Source organism: Caretta caretta, chromosome 17, assembly GCF_965140235.1.
Source record: "Caretta caretta isolate rCarCar2 chromosome 17, rCarCar1.hap1, whole genome shotgun sequence".
Classification (NCBI taxonomy): Eukaryota; Metazoa; Chordata; order Testudines; family Cheloniidae; genus Caretta; species Caretta caretta.
The window spans coordinates 23,163,912-23,178,002 of record NC_134222.1 but is presented as its reverse complement, the minus strand read 5'-3'; the positions used below and the strand labels follow the sequence as shown (position 1 = coordinate 23,178,002).

The following is a 14,091-nucleotide window of genomic DNA, read 5'->3' as shown; positions in this document are numbered from 1 at the left end:
TCCAGGGACCGTCTCCCCAATCCAGCTCTGGAGCAATAGCAAGGACTTTTCCTGTTCCAGCAAGTGCTAAAAAGGTCTACTGTCAGGGTCCCCTATAGGTTGAATATGTTGTGAAGCACAGCAAGGTCCATTTCCCATTTGTGATCATGGGAGAAGTTTCAACTAGGGCTGTCAGCCGTCACACTCTGTCTCCATGGCAAGTAAGCAGCGGAGATGAGCATCAATTAAAAAGTTGTAGTGCTTCTGCACAAAGGGAGAGTGGTCTGGTGCCCACTTGGTGCAGAACATGCAGGTCACATTGTCCACCATGACCTTTGCGTGAGTATCCCTGATGAATGGGAGAAAGAGCACACAGGCATTTCTGACAGCTCTGAGTTCCAAGAGATTGATGTGGAGGACCACTTCTGAGGGAGACCGCTTGCCCTGGACCTTGTGGTTGTTCAGAGGGGCTCCCCGGCCTACCAGGGGGCGCCTGTTGTTAAGGTCAGCATTGGTAGAGGTTTGACCCTGGAGGACATCAACAGGGGCTTGTCTAACCCATCCCTGTTCGGGGAGTAGACAGATCTGAACCACATCTGCAGACATCTCATGAATAGCCAGGCATTTGGCATCACGAATGTACATGCCACCATGTACCCAGGAGCTGGAGACAATCCCTGGTTATTTGTGGGCCAGCTTGGACTGTCTCTATGAGGCTCAACAGGGTGTTGAATCCATGCAAGAGAAGGAATGCTCTCACTACACCAAGTCAAGTTCAGCCCCAGAGAAGCAAGTCATCCAGTTATGGGTAGATAATACCCAACATATGTAGGTGTGCCGCTACAATGGCAAGGACCTTGGAGACCATCCTAGGTGTGGCTGAAAGGAAGCACCCTGTACTGGATAATGGTTTTGCCCAAAGGTGAATCAAAGAAATCTCCTGTGAGATGGTTAGATGGAAATATGTAAGTAGGCATCCTATAGGTCAAGGGCCAAAAACCAATTTCCTTGCTCCAGAGATGGAATAATAGCTGCTAGAGTGACCATCTTGAACTTCTGAGCTCTCACATATCTGTTTAGTGCCTGTAGATCTAGTATGGGTCTCCAAACTCCCTTTGACTTGGGTATCAGGAAATACCTGGAGTAAAAAAACCTTGCCCCTGAGGTAAGAGGGGACTGATTCTATGGCCCCTAGAAGGAGCAGGTGATCTATTTCCTGAGGCAATAGTGTCTCGTGAAAAGGGTCCCTGAACAGGGACGGGGAGGGAGGAGGCACATGAAGTAGATAGAGTAGCCTTTTGAAATGATCTCCAAAACCCATTTATTAGAGGTGATGTTCTTCCAATTCCATAAGAAATGAGTCAGGCAACCAAATGGGCATAGAAGCATTGTATCTGGCAGCTGATGGCGTGGCAAGGAGTGGTCATTCACGGCCTCGACCAAGGAGTCAAAATTGGTGTTTAGAAGACAAGAGTTGAGAGATCGAGGGCTGGGAAGTTGACGACTTGCTCCTCTGCATCCGGGTTCTCTTGTGCTGTGGTTTATAGTAGCGCTGTGATGGAGGGAACTGCGGTAATCAGGATCTGTGAGGTGGTTGTGATGTAAATTTCCTCTTCTGTCTTGGTGTCCAGGACACTATCCAGGAAGCATAGTGTGGCCCTCAAGTCTTTCAGGGTGACATGGCTGTCTTGTCAGCAAATAGTTTGGGCCATTTGAAAAGGAGATCTTCAACCACTGCCTGCACCTCTTTGGGCAATCATGAGAGGTGTGACCAGGATGCCCGACTCACTATCACTGCCATCAAGACTGAGCAGGTTGCTGTGTCTGCCACATCCATTGCAGTTTGTAGTACTGTTCTTACTAGTAATTGGCCCTCTTTGATGATGGCCTGAAATTGTTCTTTTTGTGCTTCCAGTAAGTGGTCAATAAAAGTACTCAGTTTTCAGTAGTTCATGAAATCATATTTGGCCATTAGGGCCTCATGTCAGGCCCTGAATTGCAGAGTCACAGACAAGTATGCCTTTTGTCCAAGGAGGCCTCTTCCAGTCTCTATCGTAAGGGGTGGATTTGGAGTGATATTGCTTTCCCCGAGCATTGACTGCATCCACCACAACAGAGTTTGGCTGAGGGTGGGTGAAGAGGAAGTCCACCTCCTTAGGGTGAACGTAATACTTTTTATCAGCCCTTTTGGATGTTGATGCAACAGAGGCTGGTGTCTGCCATATGACCTTAGCCAGCTCCAGAGGAACCTCGGTGACTGGGATGGTGATTCTAGAAGAGGAGGAAGTGTGTAATATATCCAATAGTTTATGCTAACACTATGATGCAGTGAAGTAGACAACAGAACTGCTGTACTTTCCGTTCAAGACCAAAGGCAGTTGAGAAGCAACTGAGCGCGGTTTGCTCGCACAGCGCTACATAGCCTTGAGGCAGACCAGGAGGGAAGAAGAGCGCCTTTGGGGGCCGAACAGACACGGCTACCTATAATCTCTGATTAGAGACGCAGGGACACAGATACACCCACAGTGGTGCACCGATAGGGACACTACTCAAAGAACAACAACTACGCAGGAATATTTTGCTGTCTTATTTTTCTAGGGTAGCTTCCAGGGAGTTCACCAAAAGCACCAATGGCCTGGTACTCACGGATTTTCTTAGGCTGCTTGAGCTGGGAATGCTGTCCCCCCTTTCCATCTGATGGCCGCTTCTTTCCATGCCGTTTGCTCAAATCAAAGAAAAACTGACAAGCTGGTTCTTCCTGGTCAGAAAAATAAAACCAAAGTCAATTGTTCTCTGTCTATATGATGAAGCCCCACCTAATGTACAAAGAGGTCCTTCTGAAAAGGCTGTTTGTTACTCAGCAGATAAGTGACATAATGGTTTGATCTTCTCTGCTACTAATGCAATGAAGCCCATCTGCCCAGTAACCACATCCCCAGCCTGGGAGACTTGTCTAAAACAGTTATCCCCCTTCCCTATTAAACTGCCCCTCTTACTTTCAGAGCTGTTGCGTTTTATGAATTATTCAGAAGGCACAGAAGCACTTATGGGAGAAGGAAAGAAAGAGTGCATGGAGGAAATGGAACTGGTAGAGTGCAGGGCTGCACTGACAATTTACCAGGACTCTAAGGGCTATATCCTAACTGACAAAACCCAAGCTAACCGCAGTCACTCTAGCTTAACTGTGGAGGCCTGCCCTACATGGCCCAGCATGCAAAGAAGCCCATGGAGAATAGGTCCCAACAAGCAGCCTAGTCACTCCGATTGATTTGGAGCATGGCCTGAAGTATCTACACACTGTTAAAGGCAGGCAGCAGCTATGTCCTACACTACAGAATACCATTGGCCACACCAAGGCTGTTCCTGAGATCGTCCATCAACCCAAACCATCCCTCAGAAATTCAAAGCACTGTGGATGGAAACACTCAAGGTTACAAACCCAAGGACTGTTTTATGCTGCAGAAGAAAGCAGCAGCTCTCACACACACACACACACAAAGGCTGAACATATTGTACCTCTGCACCTGAGAGCATCTTTGGCTTATGTGCCTCTTTCCCAGATTTCTGATACGGGTTTTCAGTGGCATCCTGTGGCTGTTTCACTAGTTCTGCAGGGTCCAGTGAGCGCATTGGGAGAATACTAAATGCATAGAGGTACTGGAAAAAACAAAAATGACTCAGTGACTCAGATTCAGCAACCCAAGAGGCACTGAGACGCTAACTCTGAAAATGAACAACTAGCTTCACAAGAATTCAATTCATTTTACATTTCCGTTTTTTAGGACCTTTTTGAAAAGCAGCAGCATATCTGGAAGTAGTGCCCATTAAATGGATTAGAGAAAATAATAGGGAAAAGTGATAAATCTCTTTCTTCTATTATTCTGATGACACTTGTTCATAATTACACCCCTCACCCCCCTAAAATTTTCCCTCCCTAAGGTTCCTTGGACCCCAGGTCCCAACACCTCCAAAAGACCAACTACCCTTTCAGCAGCAATTTGTTCCCAGTAGCAAGTTTTAATTCACTCTTTTATGAAAACAATATTTGGAGTATCAACCAGCTCCCCACTTAGCTTTGGCCACAGGAAAGATGAGGCTAATCTGGGAGGAAGACCAATATATAGCAGGTTGGCACTTTGGGCAGAAGGCAGTCTCAAACCACCACCTCTGCTGAAGGCCCTCACTCTTCCTACCCACTGCCTCTCTGCACTTCAGCTTCCACAATGAGCTTCATTAACAAAACTACAGAGGGTAGTTTGGAGAATTGGAGAATTATTTTTTAACTGGTGCCATTGTGGCACTCTGTACCTTACAGCAGCATCCTGGAACCCTAGATTTACCCCATCATATAATGATGATATATTTCATACAAAGCATGCCACGTAGGATATCATACGAAAGATCATGATCTGCTGAAACCCATTTTTCTATCAAAATATGTACATCGTTAGTGTGTATGAAGTTGTGAGATGTTGCTGTATGGCTGAAATATGTTGTAAATTCTCCAGTGACAACGACAAAGAAGGTGACCAACACCCGGACAGGTGTTGAACAATCATCACCGGTCATTGACCAGTAGGGGAATAGCACACAAGGGATTTACAATTCAATGACAGTTGTGCAAGCGCCACACAATACAATAGGGACTGCTCAACTCTGACTCAGTTGCACTGAGCACGTCTGAAAAATCTGTCCAGACGCTTTTACTGCAGATGGTTTCATCAAATTTCTATTCTCTAGCTTTCCTCCTTCTGCCCCCCACAAACAACCAGAAAGCCCACAATATTTTCAGTGAATTGTAAGGGTTTCCATGACATTTCAGTTCATAAAGAAGCTGACTTCAGGAGGGCAAAAGTGGAAAGTAGATGTGAGGAAGGCAGGGATGAGAGGCAATACGGCAGAGGAAGTAGGTTACAATTAACCGTCTTTCCCACTAAAATATTTAAGAATTTTTTTAAAAATTACTTTAACCTTGTGGGAGTGTGTGACAAACTGTACCCCTGTATTCACCCCAGCCCACTATTGTAATAATCTTTGTACAAAGTATGCTTTGTGAGATATCATTTCAAAACTCTATTTGCTGGTCATTATTGTCCTTGTAAAATATGTGTAGCAACATTGTTAAAGTTACAAGATTCCAGTATATGCTGTTACTAAAACTTGTTCCAAGTAGTCTGGGGAGTGGCCAAGCCAGTTTTTCAGAGACAAAGGGCAAGCTGCCACCTTAGCCAGGTGTAAACAAGGTCAATGGGTCATTTACCTGCCAAGTGGCTATTCTTTAGCAGTAAAGGGGGCAGGGGAGAAAATCTACATTTTAGTAAAGAAATAGAAGGGAGTTCCCATCCACACCGTCTGCCTATCACCATGCTCCCAGCTGGAAATGCTTCTGAAAGGGAAGACAAGACTATAAAAAGGAAGGGGCAGAAACACTCCCCTCCCCCCACAATCAATTCACTGCACGAAAAGGAACAAAGGAATCAGTCATTAAACAGAAAAATGGGTCCTGGCCTAAGAAGTTTGGCCAGTAAGACTGTTGAGAGCATGTGGTGAGAAAAACTTTACTCGAGTTTACCATCGTTTGTTAAGTTTTATTTTTTTTTTTCCCACTTACAAATGTATTAACTACAAAGAAATAGGTTTTCTTACGTCATTCAGTGTGTTTGAACTGAAGTGTTTGGGAAACTTCATTTGGGGTAGCAAGTTATGTGCATATCATTTCAATTCATCAAATGACATGCTTTATATAAGCTGGTATTGTCCCGGAGAGGGCCAGGCAGTACAAGATATACATTTTTGGGGGGAAATCTAAGACTGGGAATAAGCTGGGTATAAACATGGCTGGTAAGAGCCTAGATGTGGCTGGCTGCAGCTCACACACAGACCAAACTGGGAGTGACCTACATGCTAAAGGCTGTTGTTGGTAAGCAGTTCAGGACTGCAGGCTACAGCAACAAAGCAATGTAAAGGGCACCCAGGTTAGAGGACAGGATGACAAAGGTACTCACTAATATGGATTGTACCCTGGGTATGACACAGAGGGAAGCAGACATGATTTTAAAAAAAATTCTCTATTTTTACCTTCACCTATCAAACATTACGGGATATTACTTGAGTGATGAGATTCCAACTTTGCTCTGTTGTAAGTCTGTATGTAGCTGTGACATCAGAAAGGCCCCATAAGCCAATCAGTGACCCCAACCACACTCTAAAAGTAAATTAGGTGTCCTAAGACATGCTTGTTTCCACAATATCTATATTTGATAGAAGAAAATAACCAAGCATTTGTCATTACCTTTTTCTTGCTTGTATTGCCAACATTGGCAAGAGCTATAAATCTGCTCACATGCTGTGCATTCTCCTGTAGGACCACATGGTTTCTTTGGAAAAACAAAGATTTTAAATATATTTTTGACAAAGTTATTACAGCAGAAGCTACTGTTTGCTGACCACTACCACTAAGAACCAATACTCCTGAGGGAACACTGTGCATACACAGAATTTATGTCCCCCACAGATTTATTTGCTTCCCCACAGAAAAATGACTTTCTGATGGGGAAGCAAAGGGAAACCACAAGAGCGGTCATGCAACCCTCCCCAGCACTACGTTTCAGGTGCCCAGGGCAGCCAGCAGAGAGGTAAATCACTGTGGGGCAGGAGGCAGGACTAGGGAAGACCCAGCCAGTGGCTCCTACCCTGCGCCAGGCTCATCTGCTAGTCCTGGGTGGCTAGGGGGAACAGGACTTCCTCTTTCCCAGCATGGCATCTGGGGCTGGGTCAGACCCACCCCCAGATTTCTCCCCCGGCTGCAGGAAGCACAGAAACCCGCCCCCCCTTTCCGCACCCATTGTTTCTCAACTGCAGGGGGAGGGATCTGCTCCCCCATCCACCCAACCCACTCCCATGCACCCAGACCCCCTCATACTCAGACCCTCCTGCCGAGCCTCCCCCACTCCCCCAGAAACCCACTGATGAGCTCCACTCCCCTTGCATCTGGACCACCCAGACGAGCCACCTGCACCTGGATCCCCACCCCACTCCCCCAGCATCTGGACCCCACACTTAGCCCCCACACCCAGACCCCCCTGCACAGAGCCCCAACTACTTTCACCTGGATCCCCCTGCAGAGTCCCATTACCGTTGCACTCAGAAGCCCCCCGACAAGCCCCTGTGCATCCAGATCCTCCCTGCACCCCACCCAGATTACCCCACACAGAACCCTCTCAACCCACACATGGATTCCCACACATTAAGCCTCTCCACACTTGGTTTCTGCCTTGCTGAGGCTGCCTGCCCACACAGAGGGGCAGGGCCCTGAGGTGTTTCTGGAGCAGGCCGGGTCCTTGTGCCGTGTCAGGGTTGGGTGCAGCCTCACAGCTAAGTCTGTGTCCTGGGGAGGAGCTGCACAGTGATCTCGCATCTCTGTGCAGCCAGTGGCCTGTGCTCCACAATGACATGCTGGAGCCTCTGCATTTATTTGACAAATAAAATTTGCAGAATTTTAAAATACTGTGCGCAAAATTTTTAATCTTTTGGCACAGAATGCCCTCAGGAGTAAACCAGCCAGGGAATCAAATATACCGCTTGTTGCAACTGTTGCTGGATTTTCTTCAAAGTAAGTTGCCTGAGTAATGGCATAAAGATGTGGGTATGTGGAGCTCAATTCTACATAGTGTTGAATCAGAGTGAAAATGCTCAGCAAAGTACTTATGCCTGTGCTTAAAGTTAAGCATACTTCCACTGGCATCAATGAAATTACTCACATGGTTAAAGTTAAGCACATTCTTAAATGCTGTGCTGGATTAGGGCCAAAATGCTTAGCATGCTACAGAATTAAACCTGAGTCCACAGATGAGAAGTTCTGATGGCAGAAGCTAATCAGACCTGAACATTTTAATAAAAGCCACTTTTGAGTGTAGAAATAAAGGATATTTAAGTATTTTAAAACCTACAACTTGAGGATGCTTCCTGCTGGTTTGGCAATAACTCAATCCTGGGCAAACGCACTGGCCTTAGACTTTGCTTCATTTTTATTTACAGGTCCAATTATTACACTGGAGACAGAAAACAGCCTCAAATATTGTTTCATTATTAATTATAATTATTAAAACAATTCTGACTCAGGGTTTCTGTAATGGTTTGTAGATTCTAAGGCTAGGAAGGCCCATTGAGATCATCTAGTCTGACGACCTGTGTCCAGGCCACAGAAAAATACCCAATTTTGATTTAAAAATTTTCAGTGACAGAGAATCCACCATGACCCTGGGTAAATTGTTCCAGTGATTCGTTACTCTCACCATGAAAAGTGTATCACTTATTCCAGTCTGAATTTGTTTAGATTCAGCTTCCAACCATTGCACTGTGTTATACCATTGTCTGCTAGATTGAAAAGCTCATTATTAAATATTTGTTCCCTCTTGTAGATACTTATAGACTATAATCAAGTCACCCCTTAAACTTCTCTTCATTAAGCTAAATGAACTGAGCTCCTTGAATCGATCACTACCTGGAATGTTTTCTAATCTTTAATTAGTCTTCTCGTTATTCTCTGAACCCTCACCAATTTATCAGCATCCCTCTTGAATTTTGGGCACCAAAACTGGACCTCTCTACTCCTACTCAAGATTCCCTAGTTCATGTATCCCAGGATTGAATTCGTTCTTTTGGACACATCATCACATCAGGAGCTCATCTTGAGCTGATTGTCTCCCACAACCGCCAAATCATTTTCAGAGTCTTCTTCATTACGTGCCACTCCACCAATTTTTGTGCCATCCACAAACTTGATCAGTAATGATTTTATGTTTTCTTCCAGGTCACTGACAAAAGTGTTAAATAGCATAGGGCGAAAACCCAGTCTCTAGGGACTCTGCTGCACACACACGTGCTCGATGACCATTCCCCATTTACTATTACATTCTGAGACCTTACCAGTTAAACAGTTTTTAATCCATTTAACGTGTGCCATATTAATTTTATATCATTCTAATTTTTTTAAATCAAAATGTAGTGCAGTACAAAGTCAAACACCCTAGAGAAGTGTAAAGTGTATGATGTCAACACTATTATCTTTAGCAACCAAATTTCTAAGGAGCATACGAATGTTTAGCATAACTGGCATGTAAATGCATTGCAATGCTGGCTACAAAAGTGTCATGCAAATGCCAGTTCTCACTTTTTGGTGACACTGTTAATAAGAAGTGGGCAGTATTATCTCCTGTAAATTTAAACAAACTTGTTTGTCTTAGTGATTTGCTGAACAAGAAGTAGGACTGAGTGGGCTTGTAGGCTCTGAAGTTTTACATTGTTTTCTTTTTGAGTGCAGTTATGTAACAAAAAAAAAAATATATATATATATATATATACACACCATTTGTAAGTTGGACTTTCACAACAAAGCGATTGCACTACAGTACTTGTATGAGGTGAATTGAAAAATACTATTTCTTTTGTTTATCATTTTTACAGTGCAAATATTTGTAATCAAAAATATACCTTTGATTTCAATTACACCACAGAATACAATACATGTGAAAATGTAAAAAACATCCAAAACATTTAATAAATTTCAATTGGTATTCTATTGTTTAACAGTGTGATTAAAACTGAGATTCATCACGATTAATTTTAAAAAATTAATCGTGTGAGTTAACAGAGATTAATCGACACGCTAGCTATTTGTAATATTTACAAAATCCAAGGACATTTTAGTATTGGTAGCATGAGACCTCCAGCATATGTCACTCAAACTGAAGTCCCCCATAATCACATATTTTTCTCTTCTCTTTACACATTATAGATTGGTCCATGAGGAAGCAATCATCTTATTCCATGTGTGATTTGGTGGCCTGTACCAGAGACGAACTAGTACCCCGTCTTGTTCTTTATCTATTAGGACATAGATCCATAAGCAATCAAGATCTTTTCCTTCTGAGTGATCAGTGATGCAGACAACGGTTATGCCATTCCCACCTCCCGACCCCCCAGAGAGCTACTCGCATTCCCCTTTTGTTCGCACGATCCTCCCAAATAGGTTACAACCACTGGTTTTAACATTTCATTTTGGGAATCATCCAACCAGGTTTCATTTATATCAGCTAGATCAAATTTATGCTCATAAATGAGCAATCCCAGTTCCTCTTGTGTGTTACTCAGGCTCCAAGAATTAGAAGAATTTCAAGAATTCAACTCAAAAATTTCTCCTCTTCATGTCATTTGGCTCCTTCCCTAATTTTGCTCTCAACATCTCAGTTTTTAAGCACTCATATCTTCCATCTTTTTACCATCCCCTTTTACTATTAGTTTAACTCCCTCCTGGCTACTTAGCCAACCCAACCCTCCAGGAGATTGGAGGTGAAGGCTATACAAAATACACAGATCCCTCTACCTGTAGAACATGGACCAACATTCCACAAAACCAAAGCTCTCCTACCCAGCAATTCACATCCAGACTCTTCTGCCTTCCTTTGCTCGTGGGACATGAAGGATCTCAAAGAAGATTGTTTGGACACTCTTCTTCAGCATGCTTCAAGTTCACTGAGTTCATCTACCATCTCCGAGATATCTCCCAACACTGTGCTGTTACTGCCAATTTGAATCACCACCAATGGATCCTTCCCCATAGACTTAAAAAGCTTATTCAATCTTGGATTAACATCTCATGTCTTAAAAAGAAAAGGAGTACTTGTGGCACCTTAGAGACTAACAAATTTATTTGAGCATAAGCTTTCGTGAGCTACAGCTCACTTCATCGGATGCATGCAGTGGAAAATATAGTGGGGAGATTTATATACATAGAGAACATGAAACAATGGGTGTTACCATACACACTGTAACGAGAGTGATCACTTAAGGTGAGCTACTACCAGCAGGAGAGCCGGGGGTGGGGGGGACCTTTCGTAGTGATAATCAAGGTGGGCCATTTCCAGCAGTTGACAAGAATGTCTGAGGAACAGTGGGGGGGAGGGGGGAATAAACATGGGGAAATAATTTTACTTTGTGTAATGACCCATGCACTCCCAGTCTCTATTCAAGCCTAAGTTAATAGTATCCAGTTTGCAAATTAATTCCAATTCAGTAGTCTCTCGTTGGAGTCTGTTTTTGAAGTTTTTTTGTTGAAGAATTGCCACTTTTAGGACTGTAATCGAGTGACCAGAGAGACTGAAGTGTTCTCCGACTGGTTTTTTAATGTTCTAATTCTTGATGTCTGACTTGTGTCCATTTATTCTTTTACGTAGAGACTGTCCAGTTTGACCAACGTACATGGCAGAGGGGCATTGCTGGCACATGATGGCATATATCACATTGGTAGATGTGCAGGTGAACGAGCCTCTGATAGTGTGGCTGATGTGATTAGGTCCTATGATGGTGTCCCCTGAATAGATATGTGGACACAGTTGGCAACAGGATTTGTTGCAAGGATAGGTTCCTGGGTTAGTGTTTTTGTTGTGTGGTTGCTGGTGAGTATTTGCTTCAGATTCGGGGGCTGTCTGTAAGCAAGGACTGGCCTGTCTCCCAAGATTTGTGAGAGTGATGGGTGGTCCTTCAGGATAGGTTGTAGACCCTTGATGATGCGTTGGAGAGGTTTTAGTTGGGGGCTGAAGGTGATGGCTAGTGGCGTTCTGTTATTATCTTTGTTGGGCCTGTCCTGTAGTAGGTGACTTCTGGGGACTCTTCTGGCTCTGTCAATCTGTTTCTTCACTTCAGCAGGTGGGTATTGTAGTTGTAAGAATGCTTGACAGAGATCTTCTAGGCGTTTGTCTCTGTCTGAGGGGTTGGAGCAAATGCGGTTGTATCGTAGAGCTTGGCTGTAGACAATGGATCGTGTGGTGTGGTCTGGGTGAAAGCTGGAGGCATGTAGGTAGGAATAGGGGTCAGCAGGTTTCCAATATAGGGTGGTGTTTATGTGACCCCCCGCCACTCTCCTGCTTGTAATAGCTCACCTTAAGTGACTGCTGTTGTTACAGCATGTATAGTAACACCCATTGTTTCATGTTCTCTATGTATCTCAATCTCCCCACTGTATTTTCCACTGAATGCATCCGATGAAGTGAGCTGTAGCTCACGAAAGCTTATGCTCAAATACATTTGTTAGTCTCTAAGGTGCCACAAGTACTCCTTTTCCTTTTGCAAATACAGACTAACACGGCTGCTACTCAAACATCTCATGTCTTGGCTCTGGAAAAGTAGCACACATTTTGGTTGTCCTCCTGTCCTTTGCAGAACACTATTTCAGTTCTTCTTAGTATTGAATCCCCAACAAGGATTGTCTGTCTTCCTTGGAAAATTGGAGAACACTCTGCCGGTAAGCTTGATTTTCTCATAGGCTGGGCCGAGCTGCCACCCATACATATGTCCCATACACAGAATCATAGAAGATTAGAGTTGGAAGAGACCTCAGGAGGTCATCTAGTCCAACCCCCTGCTCAAAGCAGGACCAACACCAACTAAATCATCCCAGCCAGGGCTTTGTCAAGCTGGGCCTTAAAAACCGCTAAGGATGGAGATTCCACCACCTCCCTAGGTAACGCATTCCAGTGTTTCACCACCTTCCTAGTGAAATAGTTTTTCCTAATATCCAACATAGACCTCCCCTACTGCAACTTGAGATCATTACTCCTTGTTCTGTCATCTGCCACCACTTTGAACAGCCTAGCTCCAACCTCTTTGGAACCCCGCTTCAGGTAGTTGAAGGCTACTCTCAAATCCCACCTCACTCTTCTCTTCTGTAGACTAAATAAGCCCAGTTCCCTCAGCCTCTCCTAATAAGTCACGTGCCCCATCCCCCTAATCATTTTCATTGCCCTCCACTGGACTCTCTCCAATTTGTCCACATCCTTTCTGTAGTGGGGGGCCCAAAACTGGATGCAGTACTCCAGATGTGGCCTCACCAGTGCTGAATACATCTCTCCCTTCCCTTTGTGGAAATTCCAGCAGGTCCAATGAGGACCTGGTATCGATAGGAAACTTCCAGGTGTGTGGAATTCCTCCTGCTTCTCTTCCCTGTAGTGGCCAGTCTACCTAACTTCATCTGTCTCCAACCATGTAGAATGCTGCCGTGACCTTTTGGTGAGGAAACGTGTTTTGTGAAATCCACAGTAGCAGTTATTCTATTTGCAACATAAGTTTGTGGGGATGTATTGCTGACATCTATTATCAGCAATGGGTCAACTTCCTAGTGCAGATGGCAGTTATGGCCACAAAATATGCTTGAGATGAAGTCAGGGTGTACACTGGAATAAATTAAGGTATTTACAAACTATAATGTGGGTTTAGTACATTATAATTTTAGAATTCCTTCCCATATGCACTAGAAAACCAAACTTTCTTATAAAATAAGAGTGGTTACTCAAGGTCCTACATACCTATAAGGAAGTCTTTCATAATAGGTCTTCTCCAATGCAGCAAAGTGATATCTTGGCTTCAGACTTGTGGCTAGATTAGATATTAACACAGATCCACATCTCTTAGTATCCATTTCTCCCTATGAAATGCAAATAAAGCATTATTCTAAAATCCTGTGGGTTTGCAATGCAGAGAAAAATGGTTCAGCACAGAGTTTCTTTGTTCTGTGTATTTTAGAAATGTAGTGCTTTGTACCTCTGCGGAACAGCAGCACGTTCAAGCCAGAGTTCTCCCATAGATATGGCTTGCAGTGGGGCTTCAAAAGCTCAGCTACTGAGCCAGCTCTTCCCGCTACCAGAGATCGTACTTTTTAAACACAGGGAAAGCTCTGGCACAGAGCTCAGAAGGCCTGGCAGTGAGTGGCTAGATATAATCTCCAGATACACACACTCTTCCATATCCCCCCCTAGTTAGCTGCCCCCCAGCCCCTCCTCTCTTCCCCCACTCAGCCCTGTTCTCCATTGGACACCCTCCATGAACAAACAAGAGACTGGGGAATATCTATGCTCCCCCTTCTTATCCCCATCCATGAGAGCTCCCCAGCCCCCACAAATGTCCTCGCCCCATGCCCTCCCCATCACTACCACAAGCACCAGCCCAAATAACCATCTAGGTAAGTCAGGCTGGGACTCTCTGCCAGAAAACCATTTGTGGGGCCACAGATTAAAAATGCAAACCTTTAAAAATAGTAAATCAAACTATTTCTTCACA

The 14,091-nt window shown here is 44.2% G+C and overlaps 1 protein-coding gene across 6 annotated transcripts in view; it reads right to left on the bottom strand.

Annotated features, from left to right (window-relative positions):
• The window catches only part of LOC125623883 (CWF19-like protein 1), a 62,663-nt gene that overhangs the window by 27,786 nt on the left and 20,786 nt on the right, over positions 1 to 14,091 (bottom strand). For 5 of the 6 annotated variants that reach the window (XM_048823930.2, XM_048823928.2, XM_048823929.2 and 2 more), the window contains 4 exons: positions 13,341 to 13,459; positions 6,272 to 6,356; positions 3,496 to 3,636; positions 2,626 to 2,737 (listed from right to left, as the gene is read on the bottom strand). In XM_048823930.2, coding sequence (XP_048679887.1) covers positions 2,626 to 2,737; positions 3,496 to 3,636; positions 6,272 to 6,356; positions 13,341 to 13,459 — 457 coding nt within the window. Of the gene's footprint in view, positions 1 to 2,625; positions 2,738 to 3,495; positions 3,637 to 6,271; positions 6,357 to 13,340; positions 13,460 to 14,091 lie in introns of those variants that run through there. The other variant, XM_048823933.1, reaches the window with a different exon arrangement.